This window comes from Apteryx mantelli, chromosome 3, assembly GCF_036417845.1.
Source record: "Apteryx mantelli isolate bAptMan1 chromosome 3, bAptMan1.hap1, whole genome shotgun sequence".
Classification (NCBI taxonomy): domain Eukaryota; kingdom Metazoa; phylum Chordata; class Aves; order Apterygiformes; family Apterygidae; genus Apteryx; species Apteryx mantelli.
In genome coordinates, this window is record NC_089980.1 from 2,006,058 (window position 1) to 2,033,864 (window position 27,807).

Genomic DNA, 27,807 nt, shown 5'->3' on the forward strand with positions numbered 1-27,807 from the left:
TGAAGCTGGACAGCGTAAAAAGCGCTTGCAAACTTCTCTGCCAGGAATAATCAAATCAAGATACTGTTGAGTTCTTCTTGCCACAGCTCCTGGTTTCCCCTTTCTTGAGGATGTCCCTTTTTTTTTAACATCCTTTTACTATTTGTATTCTTCTCATGTCTATACAGCAGGGTGGCTTAATTTTCCCTTGTGTAAGCTGATGTTAAACTTGAAATCACACTGCCATTAGGAGTTTCTGCTTTAAATTCAGGTTTTAGGTTCTGTTACAGCTTTTCAGTCGGTGCCCGATGCATACTGTAATCACCACTGTCACGCAGACTAGGTTGACTGATTCTTAAGACCGATAGAGTAAAAGGAGCTTATTTTTTTTAATAACAATAAAACTGCTTAAAGGGTGATTCTTTCCAACACACAGAAAATGGCTTTCTGAACCACCTAGGGTTTATTCTGACGGGCCCATCCCTCTTGCTCCTAAAATACCCGTTACCCTCGCAGCGGTCTGTCGAAAGATCTCCGCACACGCTGCTTATGTTGTGCTGCAGAAACCTTGCTGTCTGCTGTGCCTGCTGGGGGAAGAACGAGTAGCTCGCATGCTTTGGGCAGGCACTTTCCCTTGACAAATAACTATAAATATGTTATTGATGCAACAAATGGATATCCCTTTATTTAGACTGATCTGCTGCAGGCGTGCTAATGTCGCTGAGCTCTTGACTTCACCTAAATCAGCGAATACTAGCAGGAAGATTTCTGACTTGCTGCAGGTCTTACTGAACGGACCTGCTGAGACTGTTGTACAGATACTGCCGAGCAGGCGGTGCTTGGACGTAAGGGCGCAGGAGCGCTGCTCTACCTCTGACGCAGCTCAAGGTAAATCCACCTGCCAGCCGACTAACAGCAACTCCTTGTTACGTGCAGGTTGTATCAAAAGCACTGTTTTTTCTAGGACTCCGTCCCCGTGGGATGAACAGTGTTCAGGACTTGTCGCTGACCTGGAACGCGCACTCGCTCGCAGGCGACCGACAAGAACACGTCCTTGGTCGTTGTTGTTGTTTAGTCAGGCACTCTGCGTACAGTGTTAGGGGACAGCTTTTCCGAGCTATGGCCGGTAGCACAACAGCGCTTCTCGTTCCAGTTTTGTGTAAGTTAAGCTGGAAAATATTCAGGGTCTAGGCGTCTTCAGTGTAAGATTTGATAACTGCCTTCGTTTTCTTTACGTTCTAAAACAGCGTAGTGTGTAACATAATAGGTGCAAGGCTTCCAGTCGCAATCTGATTCAACCAAGCTGGCAAGAATAAAAGCCTTTTTACAAGCAATTGCAGTATTAGTTAAGTCAGGGTGAATCTGTTGAAATCCAAACCCTAGTATTTTTTTATTTCTCTGTTAAAATAGAGAAATATATCTTTCAAAAAGCTGCATTCTGTGTAAACTAAGATTTAAACTTAACATTATTCCTAGTCATGCAGTAAGTCCAGAAGAAAAAGAACTATGGATAATCAGTTAAAAGAACTGACAGATACCCTGATGCGTTGATCAGTAGTAATACCTAATTTCTATTTCGAGTGTGCTATAATGGATTACCATATAGATGCAGCAAAGCACTAAGCATTAAATAGATCTATGTGTTTTCTGAAAAAGCAATATTATTTCACACTGTGGGGTTTCTTAAAATATGTCATATTAGTGTACTGCGAAAGCACAAACAAGATGTCAATAGCCAGTTTGGAATTCACAGCGGTATTGCTAAAAATCTACACTGGAGTGGAAGAAACTATCATTTGTTATATAGGAATAGCAATTTTTTTTAATCGCTCCGGGTTGGGAGAGTGAAGAATACATTCTTGGAATTACTAAGTTGAAAGGACAACAACCAGTGCTTGTTCATGACTCTTCTAGTACTGTGTCACACTATAACACCGTCTTGGTTTCTGGACTCCAATGCATACATGCAAAAAATGCTAACTAAAAAGGCATTGTAGCCTTAACTTTTAATTTACTTGTAACATCCAGAAATTGCCATTTAATAGTATAGACATTTAAGCATGATAATTTCTTTTTGCATTGCAGGAGCAAATGTGCACTCTGAGCTTCAGATTATTTATATTAATTCTAGTGCATCGTAGAGCTTTGAAATATCTTCAGGAGTAGCTGTGATGCTAATGATCTAATGTGATTTTAAAGTGACTTCATTCTACTGTTTGTTACTACTATACGGGTGATTGCCTGTCTGCATTTTTCCAAGATGCATCCATATTTTTTCATGTTTTTTGAGGTGCTGAAAAAGAGAGAAAGGCTTGAGAAATGACACAAGTCAAGTGTCTCAATTTTTGCCATATCAGAAGATTTGGGGATCTGGAAGGTTCTCTCAGATAAGAACTTCTGTCCTCTTACAATTTATTGCACCTCCTTGAAGGGTTTTGGTTCAGTGACCTGGCAAGGATGTTTTCTAATTCTGTGTTTTTTAGAGGGAGGAGGGGGGGAAGCCATAAGCATGTTCTTACCTTCTCCCCCTCCCCTCCCAGTTTCATGCAATTCAGAGCTTAAGCTTGCTTTTTCTAGCGATCGTCGGGCTTTGCCACAGCATCTGTGTGCTTCAGGTTTGCTTTGGACGTAGCTTAAGTGGAGTAGTACTCAGCTGAGAGAGATGCTCTTACCTTCTTTCTCAGGCCAGGTCTTTATTAGGCAGCTTTGGTCTACCTTGTCAGAGTTCACTCTCTGGAAGTTTAGGTGAGACTGTACAACAGGCAAGATGCTGCCTTTACTGCACGGTATCATGCCTCTGGCCTTGCACATCCTGAGCTTTTTTAGGGAGCTGTTTGGATCCCATTGAGAGAAATGGAAGACCTTCTAGCGTGGTGCTTGTGTAGCACCTTTTTTTCCTTGTTTTAAGGATTTCTCTACTTGTAAAGCCCAGAAAGAAAATGTTGATTACCACCGAACTCACTGTTCAAATTCTAGCATTGATGGTAACGCGTGGCTTTTCTTAGGCTGCAGACAAGCAGTGTAGCTTCCCACGTGCAACAGCATGAAATATTCCATCCTTTCTGGAGATGCCTGTGACTGTCGACAAGCTGGCTGGCTTATTTAGTGTTGTGTCCCTTCTTCTGAATGACAGCATTATTAGCATATGTCCTGTAATTTGTGGGGTGGTTTGGTTTGATTTGATTTCCTCCCCTCTTCCTTGAACCTTTAAAGCAGTAGGTTAGAACTATAGTTCCCCCAGTCCGGAAACTCAGATGTGTTGAATGGCGTGAGCAAAGTGGTGCTGATGAGCAGCAGCGGTACGAAGCTTCGAAAGCGAACAAGTCTTTAACGGTACCAGGTCTCCTGTGTTAGGAAGGCCTCCACATCGATTCAGAAGTTCAGTGCAATACACGACTGTGACACGTGAACCACATAAAGTTACCTCATCTGTGTTGTAGTCCGTGAGTGTTGATGTGTTTTCGACTAGTTGGACGTTATTCTGCAGCAGGCCTCTCTTGATTTGCTCACAGCTTTACGCAGCAACTTGCTTTCTAAATTAGCCGTTAATATGTTCTGCAGCTTGCAGGGAGAGCGTAGGTAAAACCTAGCTTCCTTGAACGTGCTATTGCGTTTTGAAGCAACTAACAAATGATGTACGTGGGGGGGGTTGTGTTTTTTTGTTTGTTTTTTTTGGTTTTTTTTTTTTTTTTTTGGATACTGAATCAACTAGGATATTCAAACTATAGAATTACTCTAAGAACTGAATTACTCTAAGAGCTGAAGCTCTTGGGAAATAGATACTGTTTCTTTTTGCAAATAAAATCTCTCAGGTGTAATCTTGCACATGTATATAAAAGTGAACTTTACTGAAACCTGTTTTTCTGGTGCATGTTCCTCTAATAACACTCTTTCTGTTCTCTGCGGGGTTTATGCTTGGTTTGCAGCTTGGAGTCCTGAAGGGAGAATGAGTCGGTTTTGTTTAGAATAATTGCATATACAGATAACTTCATTATTTCACATTTAATCTTGCCGTTAATTTTTCTTCTCTATACCTATTTATAATGCAGATTTTAAATTGCTTTATATTTTGTATGAAGTCTTTGTCACTTGTCTCACTCTGTTTGTAAGGACATTTTAAAGAAGCAAGTTTTTGTCCATACCTAACTTGTTTCTGTCCATTCTGAATCTAAAATATTTCTGTTTCATGACACAGTTTGTGCATCATCAGATTATTTTCACAAACTTTCATTTAATAATGCGTGAGTATATTATGCCTGGTGTTTAAGTATAGATCCAATAGTCAAACATATTTTCTAAGTATAATTTTTGCTTTACAATAAAGAATTTTACATTAACACCTGCAATATACTAAGCTATGCATTTTCCACTAGTTTTATTACCTCGTTTTTGACAGATTTCTGAAACAACATTCTGATACAGCAGAAGTGTTTGATTCTTTGGAAGTTCAATAGTTCTCAAGAGTTAGTGTTTTTAAAACGGATAAGATGGAAGGTACATCCGAAGGGAAGCCGAAGGCTCTCTTTAGTGTGATCCGTGGGAGGAAATTAGTTTCGCTGTAATGATCCGCTGTACTTGTTATAGCGGCTTAAGCAATGGAAATAATTCTTTTTAATAATAAAATGGAGACGTGCAAAGGTTTCTCTCTGCAGTTTATTCTGATATTTGGGTTCAGTCAGTTTTTTTGTTGCCAATTGTACTGGGTTTTGTTGAATACGGTGCTTCATTTTGCCCTTTGGGTCTGCGGTGTGCAATAGGTCTGCCGTTGGGCTGAGTACGTACTGAACTCCGTGCATGCCAAGTACCGGCACGCTGAGAATGACTCAAAGTAATCATGACTTAGGTTAGAAGCTCCTTGCTGCCCTCCTGCCAAATGAGGTAAAGATTAGTGCCAGAAGTAGGCTTGAAACACGGCGGGCTGCTAGTCTCTTCGTACCGAGATGGATAATTATAGCTCGTTGTCTGTGGATCCTGCGGTCTGATGGGCAGAAACGTGGTCCTTAACTAACAGGTAAAGCCCCACACGTGAAATCACGGCCTCATTTTTAGCCAGTCGGACCTCTTCATTCCAAGTGCGTTGGTCTTGCCCGTAGGCAGAGAGCTAGACATCTGGCCCAGGGTCTCTCCCGTAACCCCCTCCTAACGGCAGCTGCTAGGTGAGCCACAGCCGCTGCCCTGCGGAAGGAGTTGGGGAATAGCGAAGAAACCAAATGCGATGAGAATATGGAAGGGATATACCTGAGTGTGTGTGTGTATATATCTATACGCACCCACATATATATACACACATATATTTATTTTTATGCTGGGTAAACTTTTAAAAAGACTAAATATTACTTTGGGATATTTGCTGGGGTAAAGATATAAAGGAAGCGTGGTCTGTCTGAGTGACCTGAGGTCTAGTTCTCTAAGTCTATGAGCTTGTCATGACTTCCATTTTCTGCTATGGAGAGGGGAATGTTCCATTTTCAAAAAGACTAACTTTGAGTGTTGTATATAACTTTTGAAGCACTTTGTCCGAAAAAAAAAAAGCAACCCCCCCCCCCCCAAAAGCCTGTCATACCCCTCCTCTTCAGCACATTGTCTTTAACAGCAATAGCGATTCATGTGTTGGCCGTCTCCGAAGGATTGCCTGAAACGTCCTTTCTTGCCGCCTTGGCTATGATGCTGTATTTTCTCTTGTGAGCTTTTACGTGTGAAAGACCAACAGATGGGTCACCATTGCTTAAGTGATTCGTCATTTGTTGTGCATCCTGCGTGTAGTTTCTCTGAAGAGTTGATGGCGCTTTGTTATGCGGAAGTTTATTGCGGTGACTTTGCTTGATAATTACAAGGCACCGATTGTTAGTCACGTACAGCATTGTTTAGTTTAAATAATTTTATTTCCAAAACTAGATGTTAAAAACTAGTTTGCCATTTAAATATAATTGCTTAAAATTCATATCTCACTGGCTGGAAAGCGGTAAGTTCTGTACTCGTTGTTCTGTGAAAGCTACACAAAACAATGTGCATTTTCTTGCCTTTTTTATCTTTTTGAGAGAGGCTGGGCAGCAATAGATTACTTGTCATGTGCTACACCTGCTTGCCCAGTGCTAGTCTCTAGTGCTAATGCATTAAAAAAAAAAAGTAATTTTTTTGGCTTGGGACTGTTGACTTAAAGTTCATTTAAAAACCATATTTACCAAAGTAAGACTTCCAGATAGTTTTGATTTATTCAGATTATTAAACAGCATTACTGTCCAATACACCGGCAAAGAACAACATCTGATGGCCCCAACTGTTCTTTGCAGCTAAGGCTATAGGACTCCATTTAAGAGAGCACTTAAGCATGTGCTTAAATCGCTTGGCTTTGTTGGTGCCCTGGGGAGTAACAAAACTAAAGGGAAATGGTCTTGACCACAGCCTCTCTCTGTTTGGTCTGCCTCTGCTAGGGTCAGCTCAAAACCACAGAGGAAGGCCACTGCACGTTATTCCCCGTGGGCGCTGTATTAACTGCACCCGCTGGGAATTAAGTTAGTCTAGCTTTGTGCAGCTGGACTCGGTTTCGCTCAGCAGCTGAAAACGCAGGTAAAGCAGTTCGCGGTAAGAACAACTGCAGCGCTGCTCGTCTCTGACTGCCTCAGCTGGGAGCTGGATCCACTCGCTGGTGAAAAGACAAATCTGGACTACAGAAATGCAAAATCTGGGCTGTATCAACCTAATAGTGGTCACTACCAGATCCTTCAGAAAAGCGTAACCCAAAGTGAGCTTCTTGAGAAGAAGTTTGATTTGGAACTTCTTCATCAGAAATCAGTTTATGTTCTGAAATAGTAGGGTTTTCCAAGACCCTGGGAAAGGGAAAGTTTCATGACACTGTCATGGTATCTTTCTCTAGAACAGGAGAGTAAATGAATAGGCAGGAATCCTTGTTAGGATAGGCATCTGCCTCCTGTTGTGCTTTATAGATGTCACCATCCATTTATGTTTTGTGTATTAGTCTCTCCGTATCCTCTGAATGAGCCAGTCTGTTATGGAAATTCTGACTGTTTAGTTTTGTTTCCTGCAGAAAATATTGCAGCTACTACCTGAGAGGATTTTTTATCGATGGCATTTTCGCAGTATAGGTAAGAAGTAATGTTTTTTTTGGTTTGTTTTTTTAAATATACATATAGTAAAAGTAAAATGAATGTTTTATGTAGTCATTTCCCAGAATTTGATTTGATTGAATTTCAAATTAAATTTCTCTATACAGTGGTAAATCCTAGTTTTTAATCTCTTTGTACAAATAAAGCCGGTTAGCAGCACCATTTAAAATATAAACTTCAAGACTCTGTGTTATAATTCTAGGATACTGTCCTTCTATTTTAATAAACAGAACCTGTTTTAATGATAGAATCACTTAGTGTGGCCCAGTACATAAATGCTACTGAAGTAGTAGACTTGCAGCTAAAAATTTTTGAAACGCATGAAAAACACTTTTACCTGCTAAAATAGTTCAGTGTTCCTTTTTTGTGTCTTTTTCATTGCCAGCTTGCTGCTGCTTTTGCTAGAAAGGCTCCTGAAATTTCTGTTTGTGGATTTGCCCGGGTCCTCTTCCCTTTCCTCTCTTCCATGTTCCAGTAGCCCTGCAGAAGAGGAGGGTTATAGAGCAGACCTCTTGCTATTGAGGCTTCCCTCTGTGCTCAGAGCAGCACCAAAAATAGGAATCCACAGCCCTCCGCGATCCCTCGCTTGGCGCTCTGCCAAACGTGCGTCGTGTGCGCGTGTCTCACCTGTGATCGCGTGCCCGTCCAGGTTCACGCATCGAAATACTGCTCGTGGCCTAACAACGGGTTCGGGGCTGACCTCAAACCTTGCCTCGCCTGTGCAAATTTTATTCTCTGAATTAGGCGGCCGTTCAGGGTTTTCCCTTACAGGTGAGACTCCGTAGCGGAGCACAGGCTGTGCTAAAGGCAGACCCCGGGACTGCTGCTGTGAATCAGAGCTTAACTGCTGCTGTGATATTCCTGTATTATCCTCAGTGTAGTTGCATTCCTTAACAGTTGTGAAGCACTGAATTTTCACACTGCTTGTGAGAACTAAGTGAGAAGTTTCTGTTTTACAGCTGGAATGATGAAGCAGAGAGATTAAGGACAAAAATATGCACTTTTTAGTAACTTTTTTGTGATCAAAACACTCGCTTTTTTTAAGAATGCTTCATGATTTCATCGGCCTTTATAACTGGAATTACGAATACCCAGCACAAGTTCTATACTTGCACAGTTCAAGTTTGATCCCAGTTATCTTTCACTGATGCTCACAGAGTGGAGGATTTGCCTGGCATCCTATCAGATTATTCACAGTGGCTACGATAGTCATTAGGTAAATGTCGATATCCTTCACTCGGTCAGTCAAGGAGACTATCTGCTCTTCCCCTGCGCTCCTAAATTATTTGCTGTACATACTGTAGCTCTGGAGCAAAGGCAGGAATAGGAAGCCCAACAGAGAGAAGTCCTGGAGCTATTAAAGCTCTGCTGGTTTTTCTTCAGCACCCTGTCTGTTCCGTGTGCTTTGAGGCAGGTATTCGGAAGAAAATCAAAAACATATAACTGAAGATCGTATTGCAACACATGCATAAAAAACTGAATAAAGATGTCAACAAGCATAGTCAAGACGTGCTTGACTTAAGACACTTAATGTTCTTCCACTATAGCTGTTTTTCCTTAAGCCTAAAGACAATGTAAGATAGCTAACGAGCTTGGTTTAGTCACCTGTGAACTTTGGAAATCTTAATAGTAAAAATGAGGTTAATTCTTCTGAACAAGTATCACATTTCTTAAGGGGCATGTTTCTCATGTGTAGTATAGGGCAGTGAACGACATGCTTTAAAATTAGATTCTAACATTAGGGAATAAAAAGTTGAACTGTCTTTAGTTTGAAGATAGTTACCTTTGAATGGTTTAGGTGTTTGCTGAGGCTTACAGTGAATATTTTGGCACTGTGCTAATGTACAGGAACCAGAAAGCAAAACTTCTTCCTGTCCTCATTTGATCATTATACCAGACTGAATAAAATAACATGGATGCAGAAGCATTGAAAAGTAAAATACATTTCTCTTGATAGTCGAAGCAACTTGAAATTCAATGAAATAGTTTAACCCGATCATTTCCTTTGAATTAAATGTTCGATCTGCTACTGCTGTGAAAACTCTGCTTCTGGATGCTACCAAAGTGGGCAGAATGTGTTTGTGTTTGTTGCTTAAGTAAATTGGACAGATAAAGCTGGTGGTGGTGGTGGGGGGGGTGTCATCTTTTTTTCTTCTTCTTTTCCTTTTCTTTCTCCTCCCCCCACATTTTTTCTTGGTTTGCTTTGGTCTCCAGCGCTGACTTGTCAGCTGCCGTGTTGTTCATCAGACCAATGAATTTGCTGTGGCCTAAGTAATAATGAGTGGAAGCTAAGGGTCAAGGAAAGGGCTGTTGTCAAATTTCCAGGTAGCACTGACAGAAATAAAAGGAGGCATCTGTTTGACCCCTTCACTGCAACTTCCTCTAAATTAGACCAGCACAAATTGGTTTTAGTCGATTGCTTTGTAGCTAAAGTATTCTTTAGATTTCTGTTTCTTTTGAATGGTCTTATTTGGATAAATTTTTAGCTATGCTCGGTAAATGAGCTACAAAATTTGGTGGTGCAATTGTTTGCAAATGCACCTTGTGATTTGCTCTTTGCTTAATGTTCAGGTGTGTTGATATGTATTTGCAAATATGTTAATAAGTTCCATTTATTGTTGTGAAACGGTGAGATCTTGAGAAAAGTGTCACGTTTAAGTAATGCACATAATTCTCAAATCCAGGAGAAGTAACAGCTGAGTGCTAAATTGCTGTTTTTCTCAGACTTTGCTTTAAAAAATTCTATAACTTTTTGGTTTTTCTAACTGAACTATTCAATGTGTGATCTCTCTCTGATTTCAGGTGAGATATGTGAAGATATGTGCAGTTAACCCTGTATCTTTAAAACCAGAATCAATTGATTTTGTATTTTTAATAGTTATATTGGTTGTTTAGGTATGTGAATATAGACTAGATTTCTAGTGTGTTTCCTTATTATTGTCAATGTTAGTGTATTTTGAATACATTATCTGTCTAGAAACAAAATACCTCACTGCAAAGACAGATTATATTTGAAATTACAATGCTAGTCACCAGATGATGATAATGATAGTTGTAATTAAATTCATTTGGGGTTTGCTTTTTTGCATTCTGGCTGAAAGTGGACATCTTTAAAATATTTGATACTTGCCTATTTCATTTCTCTAATCCAGGGTCCATTTTGAAGAAACTTTTGCACACTGGAAACTCTATCAAGGTATTTCTAATAGATTTCTTTTAACTTGAATTTCTATAAAGCATATTACTTTACAGACTTCTAGTATCAATATTTTTCAGTTTATTACACTTTGGGTATAATTTTACTTATTCACCTCTTAGTCATAAATTTTGTTTTTGTATCCCTAGATTGTTCTTTGGGCACTTTGCTATTTTAAAAATCTTTCTAAAGATATTTGGAAAAGGCATCCATATATTTGGGTTAATACTTTATTTCCTCAGATATTTTTAGCCTGAAGTATGCTGTGCTAAATGTATCACTTTCTTGTTTGCCCAATAGCTTTGAATCCACTCTTACAATTTTTACCATTGTATTTGGAAAAAGTGGATCTAGTTAATTAAAAAGAAAAAAGGTAAACGTAGTAAGCTTACTGAATACTCTACCTTGGGTGATTTTGTTGCACCTTACTTTTCAAGGTGACATTCTGAGACCACTGAATTTGAGGTCAGTAATTTTCTTTGACTTCTGCGGGGCCAAGATCTCGCCCTTAGTGAGGCCAGCAGTATTGGCAGCTCTCCTTGTCGTAGGTTATATTTGCTGTTGGACTTCCAAAGTCAGTGTGCGGATTCTGAGCCTCGAGAACAGCTAAGCTGCCTTTGGCAGAAAGGGAAGATGACTGTAGAACACGTTGGCCCAAAGAAATGAGGGAGGAATCCGGGTCTGTGGGGCCTCTGATGCGAACTGAAATGGTGATACTGCCTCCTTAGAGTGCCGTTGCCTTGAGTGCAGCTTGCTCCTGCCTTCTGTCCTCACGATTGAATTAATAACGTGATTACTCTTGTTATGACTCAGACTCGCTAGTGCATAATTGGGATGAAACTACTTACTCGGCCTCTTCTTAAATATTTAATTGTGTTGCTGTACTTTCAGTTTGTTTTACTATCATTTTCTACAAAATCATCTCCTTGTAGATAAGATGTGAAGGAATCAGACTGTTTCTTCTTTGGCTTCAAGCACTTCAGACTAACTGTGCAGAAGAGCAAATATTAATATTTGCATGCCTTGTGCCTGGTTTTCCACCAATTATGTCCTCGAGGGGTCCCTGTACACTAGATAACGTCATTAGTCCTCCTAATTCACTAGATGGTAAGTAAACTAGACGAATTCAGTGCTAAATGCATTACCTCCCCCCTTCCATTAAAGTCAAAGAATTATAAAGTTGCTTGTGGGGAAGGTGTCAAGTGGATGATAACGTTGGTTTTTATAGTTTAGCGATGTATTGAATTTGTCGAGCTATTATATTTGTTGCAGCTGTATAGCCTTCTGGTCTTGTCATTCTGAGTTGAGAACAGTTTTAGTTTATTGAGGTTTGGCTGTATGAACACGTTACTGCAAAATAAGTTAGTGTGTACATTCTTCTAAGCTACAGTAACTCAGACACTACTTTCCATACTTCCACTGAGTGATAGGCTACCTCATATTTGTCCTTTGATAAGAATTTACACTGAGTAGTTTCTTTATGTAGCACATCGTGTAACTGCGGCTTTATTGCTTCATGGGAACTTGTTCGCGTTGTCATTTCCATAGTGTTTAAAGAAATAGAAATAGATACTACCTGTTACTTCCCCCGTATCTCTGAGTGAGGTGAATCCGGTGTAAATCTTAAAGCACAAATATTATAATACAAATAGTGCTTTATTTTTTTTAGTGGAAAATTACTTTCCAGATATGCCTTGAGAGCGAAATATTCTCAAATGGTAGGAAAATAATCTGAATTTCAGCTTGGGGACGTAGTGTCATACATGGAATTTGAAATGTAAATTGCAATTGGGAGAGGAGGAACCTAAAAAGATGGGCAAGAGACTATGGGTTATGATATACCAGAGGAGTGAGGGTCCGCCACCCATGTTGTATAATATCAACTGTCGTGTAGAGGAGAATAACGAGGGCTTCTGTAGAGAGGGCTTGTAGACTACGTTTTCAGAAAATGCCAGCAACAGGCATCTAAACAGATGGACAGAAGTAGAAATACAAATAAGGATCGGTGAAGGCATTTCTGAGCAACGTGCCCAGACTTGCTCAGTCTAAATAAAGCCTAATGAAGCGAAAGATACTTGCAGCATGCATGAAGCTCTTCATATCGCTATATGAAAAAAGCCTCGGACTTCTGTCTGGATCTAGAAGACGCAATAAATCCATTTTCAGGCTGGCGTAAAAATGTTGGAAGGACGCACCTCGTGGTCACCACTGGCCTGGCCTGCGTTATCTGTAGAAGACTGTATCCCCGTCTTCATTCAGGATGGGCTTTGAAATTCCTGTGACCCGTGAATGCGTGTGTTTCTCCTCCACGTGTTATATAAAGACATATATCTCAGATGTATTTGGTTTATGATCACTGTTTTCAGAATGCTATAGATTTTTTTCAGTTGTGTAATTGATATTATGAGCAGGGTCTTTGTATTTCGCAGAGCTGTTGTTTTAGACTATTTGCAAACTCAGGCCTCCCTTTACAAATTTTCATTAGCCTTCTCTTTTTGTGTTGTCTTTTTGTTTGTTTTTAGACCAGTGCTGTCAGGGAGTCTTTAAATATATATTTAAAAGTAGACTAGGATTCTGGACTCTTTTCTCTGATAAAGAATTAATCTCTAGTTTAAATTTAGAATATATGAGGTTATTTAGATTTTTTTCTAATAATAATAATTATTATTATAGATACCTAGAAGACTTTGTATTTGTGGACTGACAATGCCTCTCTCAGTATGCGTGTTCCTGTGTCACATGCCGCGCTAGGAGCTATGCAGCTGTTCATTCAGATCAGCGATGTTTCTTCATTAAACACTCATAGATACAAACATAACGAGGCAGAAAGAAAAGAGCTGGTGCCATCCACAGTTAAATGTTGTGGGACCTGGGGAAATACTGGAAACCTGAACAGTTACTGGAATTTGGCTTTGTAAGACTTAGTAGCATATTATTAATTATTTGCAAATTAATCTTTTTATAGAAAATATTTATTTCACTATTTTCAGTTTTTCTATGTTTAAAACACATTTTTCTTTGTATTTTAGCTAAGATTTATCCCGAAGAGATAACCCCACTTTTGCCAGCTGTCTCTGGAGAAAAAATTGCTGAAGACCAAACCTGCTATTTTCTTCAGTTACTGTTAAAATATATGGTAATTCAGGTGCGAAGGAGATAAGTTTTTAACTATTCACATTTGGAGGAATGTACCTGTGGTAGAAAATTAGTTTTATGCTGTATCTACACACACTCTCCAAGAAGCTGTTTTCTGCATTTCCTTATTGTTTCTAAAAAGAAAATCATCCCAAAGATATTTCCTTGTAGCATTTGTGTCAAAAATGATAATTTTTATCACAGATGTGAAAAACTTGAATATTATCCAGACTTAAGTTTTACTTTGTATCCATAAAGATCTCCCACACACTAAACAGTTCCCATAAATTTGTAGTTACTGTGATTCAGCAACTGCCGCTGCAAAGCTGATTTCAAAGTTCAAGTTAAGTTTTGCTTTTTACATAACGTGTATATAGTAAATGTTTCACAAGCGGTTAACAGAATCATGGTTCTGTTAGCCGTCGGTGCTTTCCATATTACAAAAGGTATCATGGCTGTTTCTGTTAAGTGCTTTGTCAGGTGCAGCGCTTCAAATAGCTGTTGCTGTGTAGATTTCAGAGCACCAGACTTGCATACAAATAATTTATTCTACTTGAAACTTGAGGGAAGGCCATTCTGCCTTTAAAAAAAAAAAAATCAGAGACATATGTAAAAAGCATGAAATGCTTTGCAATCTGCCATATTTCTACGTTTGTTTTCAACTGGTCCTCATTCCATACTGTAGTCAAGATGCTCTAGTCAAGCTTTCAGTAACCTGTAGAAGTTGCAGTGTCTATCAGTGTGGTCCCCCCCACCACCTTCTTCCCCCTGTGTTAAACAGTGAATTGTACAACTCTGCTGTTGTTACTTTAACCTAGAGTTTATTTTACTTGAAAAAGGACAGATTGTTCACTTCATCCTGGCTTCTTTTTAAGAGTCCTAAAAATCCAAACGGACAGGTTTGCATTGGGGGGGCTGGGTGAAGATGATGTTTAATAGTCAGTTGTGAATTGCCAACCATCACTTGAATTCTTCATGATCTACTGCTGTGTCCCAGCCTGCCAGAATAGGAGCATGGCAGCAACACTGGACAGTGAAACTGGGACAGATCTGGCTTATTAGAGTTTAGAAGTCTTGGATTTGAAGATTTGGGAAGGTGATAAGTTGTTACGGTAGTTTGAATGCATGAAGAACCTGCAAGATGAGATACTTTAAATAGGAAAGGAAAAATGGCAACAAAACTTACAATGAGGAATTGCAAGTTGAGTAGTAATTGAGCTAGAATTTTCAGGAGTATGCTTATACGTAATGTGAAAGATTTTAGACCAAACCAAAAAAAAATCCCAAAGGATCACATCCAGGGTGGTCCTGGGTATCTAGAAGTGCGACTTAAGTGGTATTTAAGCACCTAAATAAAGAAATGCAGTGCTTTGACACTCTTACTGCTGCTGGTATTCGTTACTGCCCTTTAGCACTTGGGATGGCCAGTAAAGTTTTCTAATTGCCTGAAGTTCTGAGTTTGCATAATAATGAGAGAGATTTCCATCTGGTAAGTCCTGAACAAACCAATGCTCGTTTCACTCTGAAATTCCGCTGCGAGGTACAACTGGTGTTACTTCTCTGTGTTCCTGATCTGCCAAGTCTAATTGAGTATCAACAGGATCTAGCCCTGCACAAAATGCAGTAGCAGTGAGTGCTTACATTCCAAAATGGTTCTACATAGTTATTTATACAACCAGGATTTTCACTAGGGCCTTCAAGGAGGATGGGATTAAGCCTGAATCCTCAATTAGACTACTAGGTCATTGCTTACAGCGGGCATTACTACTGGATATTCCTGCAGCCAGGTTTCAGAGGTAAGGATTGACTCCTGATCCATTTTTTTGGAGGTAGAATTTGTCACCTAACTTCAGCAGATTGTTTTGGACTGTGACTCCTGAATGGAGGTCTTGAAGAAGAAAGTGTTCAAGAAACACGCATTGTCAGCCACTGGATAGCTTCTAGGTGTTGTAGCTTCTGTTGCCTGTTACCCTTCTCTAGTAGGTTGTGTCAGGAGTCCAGGTGCCTCACCCAGGGATGTAGGTTAATGGCAAGATGGCCGGGTCCTTGTAGTTCCAAGCTACCTGGTAACAGGAGTCCTATTGTGTTTTTGAAAACTAACTTTTTTTTGTGCACTTAATATCTTAACATCTTGGAAAGAGATTTAGAGTACTTGTCATCTGTTCTATACAGTTGAGTAGGCTCTTCTGAGAATTTTTACTGCAAAAAAAGAATTTATTAAAAATCCTGTAGTCTTCTGATGCTGCTTTAAAAAAAAAAAAAAAGTAGGGCTAAATTTAGTGTACGTCAAAAGAATGCTTGATACTGATGTTCACTTAAGAATGTCGTAAAAAGAGAAGTGATGCAAGAGACTAAAATTCAGATAGATTTAAGTCATGAGTGGAACAGTAAGCTTGCTGTACAAAGTTCTACTTTCAACCAAGTCAGATAGGTTGCATGCCGTTTATTCCACGTTGGAAGTGTTTTAATATGAAGAGTAGTAACAAATTTTGGTACAGTCTTCTAAGGAATTGCATTCAAAGCGGTTGGGAAAGAACAACTAGGAAATATATGTATGGTTCTTTTGCTTTGATCTGTAGAAGAACAAAATGAGCATATTTAAAAACAAGCCCCGGTGTCGGCCTCTCCCTTGTTAGTGATAATCACTAGTGCCTCAAGTCAAATTTATAAAAGGATTTTTGCATATGTTTATGTGCAGCTATATTAAACTTGACATTAAGAATAGTTTTTCTGTGATTAAAAATAGATTTGATAAAAATGTAGCCCGGAAAAATTAAAAACTATGTCTAACTAAATTTACAGGTGAGAAGCAAACTTGTTAAAAACATACGAAAACATTAATGTGACATTTTGTGTGATTCAGTGGATTAGAACTGCCTAAGTATGTTGGTTTTTGATGAGCTTGCTTTCTTTCATATTTAGAAGACCTTATATGTAATATCTTAAACTCTTACCGTGTTTTGTAAAGCTTTTTAGGGACAGTTTAACAAAAGATACAAAATCTTAGCAGAGTAATAGTTTATTTTTCACATTCAGTAAAACAGCATTTTGTCATCAACATGGAATGATTCTCAGTATAACACATTAACTTTAAGTTTTTTTTTTGTTTTTTTTTTTTTAATAACTCTGTGGCAAAGGCGGCAAGCTTGGAGTGGAAGAATAAGGAGAACCAAGACACTGGTTTTAAGTTTCTCTTTACCTTGTTTAGAAAGTACTATCTTCCTCACTTGTTTCCATCTTTTACAAAGTTAACCAACCTGTACAAGCCTGTTCTTGGTAAGTAGTGAATTTTATCTTTAAAGTAGAAGAAGAAATGATGGTGAATATTTTCGGTAGCATCTCTCTTAGCTAGTGGCGTGTAACTACAGTACTGCTGAATTTTTCTAGCTCAGCTGCAGTTTTTCTGTAATACCCCATGAAGCTGCTCCTGTTGGTCGCTGCGTATGGGCTGTCCTGGTCCTCCCTGCGCATGAACGTTTCCTCCGGCGCAGCATCTATATTGAGTGAACAGGGAACGTGTCCCTGTGATATGTAATGAGGACAGCATATGCTCTCTTACAAGATTTTAAAAACAATTAATGAGATGCCCAGTTGTGAGGGAGTAGTTAACATAAATAGTGTTATTTTATTTCTTGTTTTTGTGAAGCGAGAAAGAGAAAACTGAGCATCAAGGAGGACATGAAAGGAAATAGATATGTGGCTGTGAAGGAAATTGTAAACGGGGAATATATTGTTAGGAGCATCTAGGAAGTACAGTTGTAGGATTAAAGACTTTGTTTCAGGATGTTCACATTTTTGTCTTTAACTTTTTCCCCAATGTCCTATTGAACAGTATTAAAGAGCTTGAATAGGAGCAGTGGTGTTAATGCTCACCTGATGTATTGCAGCCTCTTCATCCTCCCTCTGCTCCCTTCTCTGACTTTTAAGTCCTGTCCTTCGCGGTTCAATGTTTAGTGTCTAAAGGCATCCCTGTACCTCTTCAGCTTCGTCGCTCCCAACTAGAGCGCAGTCCTTCCCTGTTTTTCAGCAGCCTATGAGCGGTTTTTCCCTGATTCTAAGCATCTGGATTAAGTATGACCCAACCTATTTCACTTATGCAATCTTCCACTTCCTCCTATGCATATTCACTCTCTTATTTCAGTGTGTGCGCTGCTCTTTGCACCGGAGCTAACATCCCTTTCCAATGTGCTAAGTATCCCTTCTCTTGTTCTTTGCGCTTCTGGCTGTTCCTGAGCCATACTGTCTTTCTCACTGTACCTTATTAATAAAACCTGTGAAGCTTCTCAAATTAATTTACACTGTAGTAGGAATAGTTCTTTGTTTCGAATTTTGCCCCTCTCTTTGCTGCAGCCCTCTTTTGTTTTTTGTTTTTTCCTTTGTTTTGCCCGATATGAGTTGCACCCTTCAGGAAATGTCGGTGTTTTTGTCTTTGCTTTTCTTTAGAAGTATTAACAGATGCAATTAATGACTGTTTTTTTTATTTCTTATGGAAAACATGTTATTGGTCACATTTTCAATGTTCAGTTTAACCGGAGTCTGGAAGCAATTACAGCTTTTTAAGATTAGATTTTCTTTGTCTTCTCTTTTATCTCACCAGATATTCCTGATATAAGACCGAGACCAGTATACATTACTGCAACGCGAAACAATGAAAATGTCTATAGCACAAAAATTCCATATATGGCAGCTCGAGTTGTTTTTATTAAGTGGCTTGTTACCTTCTTTCTTGAAAAGAAATATTTAACTGCTGTTCAGCATACAAAAAATGGAGGAGAAATGCTCCCTAAAATTATTCAGGTGTGCTTTAAAGCTTACTTCTGTTTTCTTATATACTTCTACAAACCTTGCAAATGATCACAGTGCACTGACAACTGAAGGAAGAAAGAAATGCTGCCTCTAAGTGAATAAATGATATATTTTAAATCGATTTTTCTTTGGTGGAAGACGGAATCTTCAGGGGAAGCCCTTTAGCCATGTACTAGAGAATTTTTTTCCCCTTGGCTGTTTGCCTTATGCCCCATTCAAAAAATAAAAATAAAAACAGCTGCATCAACATTATCTTTAGACTTTCAGAATTTGATCTATAAACTGTCAAACTTATTTGTGGTATGGACAGTTTCTCAGTAATGGCATAAGTTGTTTAGTTTTTCTCTTGATTATAGCTGTTTACAGTGAGATATTAGAAAAATATTTTACTGTCAAATTGCTGGTAGAGATTTCTCTAGGATTAGGGACTTTACTATGAATTTTATAAAAAATAAATTGTGTTTTCTTTAAGAGAATTTCCATCTTCCTATTAAAAGATTAGGATCAATGTTGACTTTATATGCTTCTCTTGAATCGTATGCCTATGTCAAATTTGGATTCACTGGAAAAGCATACATTAACTATTATGGTAGAACTGTATGTTTTTGTGTTAATTGTTTTTGAAGGTCTTCAGTGTAAGAGTTTGAAGCCTTAAAAATGTTGAGTACAGCATAGCATGCCTATTGAAGGTGCTTTTTGTTGATTTTGATCTTTTCCATAGAATTTTGTCTTTTTATTTAAGTAGTTGCTAAGTCACTCCAACAGGCAGGGACCAGAAGAAGAATATCTTATTTTCACTGTATTTTCCAGACAGCTGACACCAATTAAAATACAGAGCTTACACAGAGATACTGTTGCCCTCAAAACTGAGAGTGTCAAAGTTATCAGCTGACGCTGCGAGTTAGCTCTTGGCCCGTGCTGCCTCAAGGGTGGGTTTGAATTTCACCGCGTGCAGCGTGTGTCTCGGCGGGACGTGGCCGAACCCTTCTCCCTTCCCGCCTCGGAGGCGAGTCCTCCCCTGCCTGCGCCGGTTCGCAGGGGTGCCTGTTTCGTGGTTCAGGTGCCTGTCGCAGTTGTCTGCTCCTGTTTTTCCCAGCTCGTGTCTCTTACGGGAGTGACAAGGCAATCAGCTATCCTGAGGGAAGGGAAAGGAAATATGAAGTGTATAAATATGAGGTTGAATTTCATCTTGGATCAAGCACTAGACTGAAGTTGCATTTAGTGACTGGACCATTTTATTGTGTAAAAATAAATGCTAGTGTCCTACATTCTGAATAAACCACACCAAAAATCTGGACTGTTTATGCACAGTATTTCGGTAATGTAATTAGGCACCCGTTTTCCTCCGTGTAGACTGTTGGTGTTGTGAACCAAGACAAAACCCCGGAGCTGGAGAGCAGCCTGCCTTACGCAGGCGAGCAAGAGAGGAACCATTCCAACAGCAGCACCTTGTCTGACCGAAGGCTCAGCAACTCCAGCCTCTGCAGCATCGAGGAGCAGCACCGAACCGTGTACGAGATGGTGCAGAGAATCCTCTTGTCCACTCGAGGCTATGTCAACTTTGTTAACGAAGTCTTCCGCCAGGTAGGTCGTGTGAAACCTGTGTGTGTACAGCGGCTGTTATATATGTCCTTTTTAAAGGAGAAGGAATGGTTGTGAGGAAGAACACTGTCAAGCCTGTTCAGGCAGATAATTCGTCAAACCCGATGGTAGTGACATCTGCGCTGTTTTGTTCTGGAGTCCTTCCTAGGTCTTTTTATTTTCCCAAACAGAGGTAAACAGCATTATGCATTTGTTTGTTTTAGTGTAAAGCTTCTTATAAATGTGTTGAGTTTGGTAATCGTTGTTAGTGAAATCAGAAGGATTTCAAGTATGTTTTATACGTTGTAATTTTAAACTGACCGGCAGTAACCATTAATAGTTTTGGTTAAAAATAAGATTATTCCACATTTACTTGGGACAGGATTCCAATATAAGATAAATTGCAAATGAAGAAAGTGATGGCAGCTGTGTGCTCGTTGTTCTCCAAGTAAAAATTCCAATTTCAGTTAAAATACCTAGACATTTTTATCAATAGTAAAGATTAAATTCTTCTTGATAGAAGATCTTATTGACAGATGGGTAGTTTTAATGATGAAATTACAGCCACTTTACAGGAGCTGAAGTTTGTTGCTGGTACCAGATGGCAGCATGTCTTTCGTGAATGTGTCACTTTATTTTTTTTTTTTCTTGCTTACTATGATGGTGTACTAGCAGATGTAATTTAAAAGTATGTAAAGAGATGTATTCGTTGGCTTGTAAATTTATTATTTGAATTAGTAAGATTCTTGTTCCTGGGATCAAAGTCAGTATTTATTGGAAAAAGTCAATATCTATTCGGACACTATCTGTTGCTTCTGCTAGCGCTGTTCGTTCATTTGACATCTTTGCAATTGGTTGGGAGAAATATATGTGGACATACTGGAGATTCCCAGCATTTTGTCTGGTCTGGTACCCAGACGGGAATCGTCGCTTCAGTACCGCGGCTGCTCTCTGACGGGGAGGAATCTTCTCCTGTAGCTTGAGAGCCGTTGTGTTACGCTGCCCTCTCCTGGTGCTCTTTCAGCGGGTGTAAAACTTCGCCATCTTCCAGGGAGCAAAGGCTAACGGGACGCAATACTCCCCTGCTAATTTATGATGATCGGTGTCCAGTAATTGGCACAAATAATGGTATTTTGGTCCTTTTCGTGTTTGTCAGCCTTGCAGGAATTTCCCTAGTCTCTCTGAATTCCTCGACTCTTTTTTTTCTCCTCACCCTACTTTGCAGCCTTCCTGAAGTGTTTCTTGTAGTGCCAGTTCATCCAGCTGGCAAGAGCTGCTGTTGCTCTAATATCCTAGCAGATGCCTTGACTTCTTCAGCTCCTGCATCCTTAATAACCTGACAGTGGTTCTGAAGACTTTTCAGAAATTTCACGTACAGCAATTGCCGTGTGGCATGTGTGCACTTGCTTTTGCCAGCCCTTCAGCCTCTGTAGACTCTTAGTTGAACACCACATTCAGCTGTTGAGTGTTGCCTTTCGTGCTGGCTAGAGGAAAGGAAATGTGCTGCCTGAAGGAAGGGTTCCCCCCGACCTGAGCAAAATACCCTTGCACTGTTTCTGCAGATAAGTTTGGTATAGGAAATTACACTGTATGAATACTCTGAGATGAAACGGTATTGTGTTTTGCCCTGTTAATCATGGAGAGCAAGTGCTTCATAGCTGGAAGGATCTATTTTTTAATTGGAAAAACGTATTTCAGTCTTTCAGTGTTTTTTATAAAATAATGAGTACTGCTACCAGAATAGGTCACTCTGTTGCCAATATATGCTTTTCTTGTACCACGTGAAGTTCTCCGATATAGATTGCTCTGTGTGTTCACTGTAGTCCAAAGGTCTTCTAGCAGTTGATGCTACTGTGTTACTACATAGTGAGATTGATTTTTAGCAGTCTGAGTTTTGCTGTAACCAAAAACTTCATATCAAAATAAGGGTTAATCTTTTTTTAAGAAAAAGAAGGTAGGCATCGCTCTCAGTTTAGTGAGCATATTGATTTTTTTTCCGTGACTTAAAAATATTGCAAGAGGCTAACGTGCATCATGATATGTTGTTTAGACACCAAAGACCTCCAGAGATGCAGGGAAGCAGATAGCGTATCTTCTGAAGGCTTTCAAAGAGGGCACCTTTACAGAATGATTCCCAAATACAGGCATTAAGGAGCATGTTGAAAATAACTTCTCTTTTTCTGTTGGTTTTCAAATGCGCAGTAGGAAAGGATTTAATGCTAGCCACCGCTATCCCCATCCCAGTTCATTGCCTTGTCTCTGCTTACACTTGCTGAAGTGGCATTTCACATCTCACACTGGTGATGTCGTCTGAAGTTGGCTGGTCTAGAAAGTGTAGCACAGCACACAGCTCCGGCCTGCCAAACCTCTACTGCTCGTGACGGTTTGAGAAGGAAAGAGAATCCGCATTAAGTTACGGAGCTGGCAACGAGCGAAAACATTTTGTTGCTTTTAGTTTGAACAAGGACAGCATGGAAGTTATTTGGGATCGATAATTATGGAATTGTGGAATATCGCAGTGTATGCATAGGTTGTTGATTAACTGTGACTTGCTCTGGTATAGGTGTAGAAGTAAAAATCACATTTCCTTATTCTTTCTGGGCTGTATTATTTAATGGGGGGGGTGTACATACACACACACATATTTATGTCCTATGTATATTAATTTGAGTTAACTTTGAATTTAGGCTTTTTTGTTGCCTTCTTCTGATATATCTGCAACACGAAAAGTGGTTAAGGTATATCGAAAATGGATATTGCAAGAGAAACCTGTGTTCATGGAGGAGCCAGACAAAAAGGAAAATGGTCAGGATGATGTTACCAACTTGGAGGATTCATCAGTGCAAACGGATAGCAAACATGTATGGTATCAGTGCTACTATGTTATTCGGTTTGCATGCAGTATATTATTTATCTTTTAAACTAACTGTGAATGGGTAACAACTTAAAAATGTTTGGAAAAGCAAGGTTAACAAGTCGTCTTCTGTATTTAAGGTGCAGAAATGCAAAAAATACTTAGGGTTCAGCACCCCTTACTGAGAGCAAGGAAGGATTTCAGATTTATATTTTGAAAAAGATTGTCTCTTATTTATTCCCTATTTATGTAAATACAAAAGCAAGAACTTAGTATGTTCTGCAGTGTTAAACTTATGCTGTCTATTGTCTTAGTATGTGTGGGACCATTTCTTTTTGATAGTAGCATTCAAGAATTTGGAAATATTTATGAAATCATATATACTGGATCAAAACTTTGGATCCAGACACTTTAACTTTTGGAAACTACAATGTAGATATGAAAAAGATGATGCCACAGAATTCATATCTTGTAAAGATATGATGCATCTGTAAATGTTGACTTTGACACTGACATGAAACTATTTGAAGGGAAGCTATATTGAGACAGAAGGTTGGGTTGTAAAACTATAGTGAAAATTCGTTTTGACTGGATTATTTTCATAGAGGATTTACAATTTTACCAGGCTTTCAAAATTCAAATATTAGAACAGTGAATGATTTTTGTGAAATGTAATATATGATATTTTAAGATAGACAGCCCTTAAAATTTTTATGACTCTTTGAACTTCATGTATCATCTGTTTGTTCAGAGATGTATAAATAGTAGACATGAATTCCTTGCTGAAATGGACTTAAGACATGACAGTTCTCCCCCTGTTGCTTCGTAACTAACTGAACCGTGTTTTTGAAAGCTTGCCTCTGACCATTCAGGCCATAAGCGATCATCCAGCTGGGGAAGAACGTACTCCTTCACTAGTGCCGTGAACAGAGGATGTATATTAGAAGATGAAGACAAAAACGTTAAAGCTGGTGCTCAAGCTGCATTACAGGTGTGGTACATAGAAAACTGTAGTATAATCATATTTTATGGAACAAATGTAGCAATTTATTCTAGTGTTCTTGACAGCCCTAGTTAAGGTAAAATACTTGTTTTATTCTGAGCAGTTTTCATATACTTAGAGCTTTCTGAAATGTTAATTTAACTGTTGGGTACTTCTGGGAAACTTACAACAAACTCGCAAAGACAGCATGGATTTTTAATACAGCTTAAGAAAATTATGTTAAATAAAATAGATCATCTTTCCTCTGGTATCTACTTCCATTCAAATTTAATGAGATACATTAATTCGAGTTTGAATCCTGTAATAGAATTTGCAATCAGTAAGTGCTTGAAGCTGGCAGAAATGAGCTTTAAAATAATTAACAAAGCTATGAGTTTGTGTAACTATTAAAAAGTCTTCTTGGATGTTAACTGTGTGCTTAATTTTGTAGGTGATGCATATGCAAATGTATTAAAGTATTAAATGCATTACAGTATTAAAGTAGAAGCAATTGTCATAGGGCTTGGCTAGCTTTCTAAACAACAGCTTCCTTCTGTAAAACCGCATTTTGTCTTTAACCGGTCATGCTCTAGACAAATGCGCACGTGTGCTCCGCTTTCTCTTTTGCACACTCTCATGCACGCTCTCCACTGCGCAAAGTGCAAGCTGTCATCCTACGTTGCTAAAGCAGACGCTCTTGCCTTATAGTAAACTACCCTACACCCCGCAGGTGAGCTCTCCTCCCACGTGCAGGTACCCACACGTCTGGAGAGGCTGGAAGGAGAACGGAGCACCGATAGCCAGCCGCGGCTCTTGGATGTTATGCCGAACTCCAGACTAGAGTGATGTGGGAGCGTTCTGGGTTGGCTCCCCGCTGCGCTCTGCGTGTGTTGAGCTCCGCGTGTGGCAGCCCCCTCTGGCTTTTCAGTGAAAGATGCCCTATGTCAGGAACGGGAATCGAGCCAGCAGCCATTTGTAGTTCACCTTCAAGGAGCGCTGTATCTGTAGGAGACTTTAGGAGAGAACCTGCCCAGAAGCACTGACTATGAGTCTTAATTTCCTTAGAAAAAATGTTGAAACTTCAACTGAAAATGTATTTCAGGACAGTATTGTAAATAGTGATCTAAAGGAAGCACACTTTTATCTGTGAGGATTTATCTTGAGTTCAGTCCATTTAGTTGATTATCAGGTGTTTAAAAAAATCTAATTTTAACTTTTAATATTTATGCTTTGTTTTCTTGATGAGATTTTTACTTTTAAAGAAGAAAACTTACTGGATTTCCAAATTTGACTTAGTTTCTGTTGTGATCAATCTTAGGGCATGATTACTGTGCATTTGAAGCACTGTATAACCTCCTTTCCAGTTCAAAATGGAAAATTATTTTTCTTTTTCAGCCTTGAATTTGGAGCATTTAAATGTTCTGGCTTCCTTCACTTTTAGATTTTGATCGCTAACACAAAGTGCTGTGGCTAGTTACAAAAGCTAAGCTATAAACACTGTTAAAACAAGGGAAAAAAAAAGTATTCAGCTGAGGCTGAGAAAGCTGGGTTCTGGTTTGAGATGGTATCACATACAGTCCAACCGTGTAGTGCAATTCAACTGATGAAATTCCTGTTACTGTGAATCTGAAAATCACTCCAACACCTTGTATGCTGTGACTTCTGTCCATATGCAAGTTTTTGTTTGTCGCTTCTAGGGTTAGAAAGGTTGGCCATTTCTGATGCTCAAAATCTTGAAGCTGTCTGTGCAACCTTGTTTTGTGCTGTTTGTGCCTACACGCTACGACATAAACATTGATTTTTATGAGCGTATGCTGTTGTCTCCTGTGCGCCCCTGCTGCGCTGAGTGCCCAGAACGCCTTGCTGTAGAGAGAAGTTATGCTTGTTTGGTGAAAAGTTGGAGCGCTGGTCAGGAGCCAGGTAGAGGCTGCAAGAAGAAAAACTTTTCTGGACAGCCTGTTGCAGAGCTGCATTTCCCTTCTAATTAAAAACTTTCCTTACTGTCCAACCTGAACCTCCCAAGCTGCAGTTTGTGGCTGTTGCCCCTTTTCTTGGAACCAGATAAAACAGAGAGTTTGACTCTCTAGTCTTTGCAACTGCCCTTGAAGTCGTTGTAGGGAGCTGTTAGATGCCCCTTAGCTTCCTTTTCACCAGCCTTAAGTCCAGACCCCTGAGCCTTCCTTCATGGAGCTTGTGCCTTAAGCCCTGACCTTCTTGGTATCTTCCACTGGACCCTCTCCAGATTCTCCTCGTCCCTCTTGCACTTGGAGCCCAAAACTGGTTTCACTGTTCCAGTGAACAGAAGGGAATAACAACATCCCTTGAGCTGTTTCTGTCCTCCAGTGTTAGTTCTGGGGTCTGCATCGAACCTTGTCCACCAGTTAGCTTCCCTTCTGCTTATCCCACAGATCTGGGCCTTGTGCCCCCACACTCGCTCCTCTTAATTCACAGGGCAGGACTTAGAGCAGGCTAGAGCAGGTCCATCATGGTCAGGCGTATTGTCGATGGTGCTTAGATTTTAATAGGTAATTTTGTGATTTTTATTACTGAGTGTATGCGCATTGTTGGGGTTTTGAGATTTCTTTGGTTTTGTTTTGTTTTTTGAGGGCTCTTTTGTTCTTTAGATTTCTGTCAAATGTGGGTAGATTTTCACGGAAAGACAAGAATAAGGCACACCTAAATATAAACCCCAGGTCCTGACAAATTGAAAACTTAGGCTTTGAAATCTTGGCAAGATAGATTATTTCACAGAAAAGTTCATCAGAACTTTTAAATAGAGAACCTTCTCATAAAATGAATTTTGTTTAAATAATCCAAAATTGTTAGTATTAAAAATTTTGTCTTGTCATATTCAATTTCTGCTTTACTCCATTGAGAACACTGTACTTGCCAGCACATAAAGAAACTTATATCATTGCTGATTATTTGGGGAAAATTAACAGTGGAAGTTCTTATATTATTATGTTTATTACATTGTTTTTAGTGAAATAGCCCTTCCTTTTGGCAGGAATGGATAGAAGTTTTTATGTACAATGTTGTATAGTCTGTCATGAGAGGATCCAAACAGCTGTTGATTTTTATGTCGGTTGATCTGAATCTCTCCTTATTCAGTCTGCGTAGCTACCTAAATAACTGAGCTGTAGCGACTTTAATGAGATGTAAATCACTGTAGATTGAAAACTGTAAAGACGGAATCAATGGACACTTGTAACAGTTTGTTGCCCCCCAACATACATTAATGTGGGGAGCCCTTCTGATATCATCAAAGCGGTTCATCTGTGCTTTAGAGGAGGTAACATCAAAATGCCAGAAGGCATCCCAGTGTTTTCTTTTCGATTACTGAACATAATATTCTGCTGGCTAATGTAGGTAGTAATTCTCAATTTTGATTGACGGGCTTGATTAAAGGCCTTTATGTACTCTGAGACTAGGGAAAGCAACTACAAGCAATTGAGAGTTTTCATAATACAAATTTTGAACTTCATTTGTAGCATTTCAAAAATGAGTATTAAGCTATGTGCACGTGTTTTGGAGTCAAATACCAGTTTTAATGCAGGAGGTGCATGTTTTCTACTTCAGGTGCTTGGAATTAATGGGAACTCTGCATTTGCTTTTGCTGAACATAACTTACCAGAAACATTGGTGCTTGCTCAAGCATGTAGTGCCAGAAATAAGTAGCTGGAGGAATGATACTATTACCTGGCAGAACGGGAAATACCTAAAAGATCCAGATGTGTAATGCATGTCTCTGCTGTGTCTGTAACGCCTCCTTACTTTTCATTGGAAAGATGTAGAATGCAGGGAAGTCGAAGTGACAGATAAAACCTGAGGCTTTCCCTAAGGAAAGGGAAAGGTGTGGCTAGAGAGGGACAAGTGTTTTATTGTAAGATGTGACTTTTTTTTTTTTGGTGACACTGTGTAAACTGAATTTAAATGCCTCTTTCAAAGGTATTCTTGACAAACTCTGCAAATGTTTTCTTATTGGAGCCATGCGTTGAAGTCCCTGCACTTCTGAAGGAGCAAGTTGATGCTTGCAAAGCAGTTTTGAGTATTTTTAGGCGCATGATAATGGAACTATCAATGAATAAAAAGACGTGGTAAGTTTAATGTATTTACAGCATTTAAGAAAAATATATCAACATTTAAACCT

The 27,807-nt window shown here is 39.3% G+C and overlaps 1 protein-coding gene across 1 annotated transcript in view; it reads left to right on the forward strand.

Annotated features, from left to right (window-relative positions):
* Positions 1-27,807, forward strand: part of RALGAPA2 (Ral GTPase activating protein catalytic subunit alpha 2) — a 178,506-nt gene that overhangs the window by 23,232 nt on the left and 127,467 nt on the right. The window contains exons 4-13 of the mRNA XM_067292610.1: positions 7,010-7,082; positions 10,256-10,299; positions 11,232-11,406; positions 13,329-13,444; positions 16,572-16,710; positions 18,032-18,231; positions 19,594-19,824; positions 22,509-22,682; positions 23,529-23,666; positions 27,606-27,754. Of these exons, the coding sequence (XP_067148711.1) occupies positions 7,010-7,082; positions 10,256-10,299; positions 11,232-11,406; positions 13,329-13,444; positions 16,572-16,710; positions 18,032-18,231; positions 19,594-19,824; positions 22,509-22,682; positions 23,529-23,666; positions 27,606-27,754 (1,439 nt within the window). The remainder of the gene's footprint in view (positions 1-7,009; positions 7,083-10,255; positions 10,300-11,231; positions 11,407-13,328; positions 13,445-16,571; positions 16,711-18,031; positions 18,232-19,593; positions 19,825-22,508; positions 22,683-23,528; positions 23,667-27,605; positions 27,755-27,807) is intronic.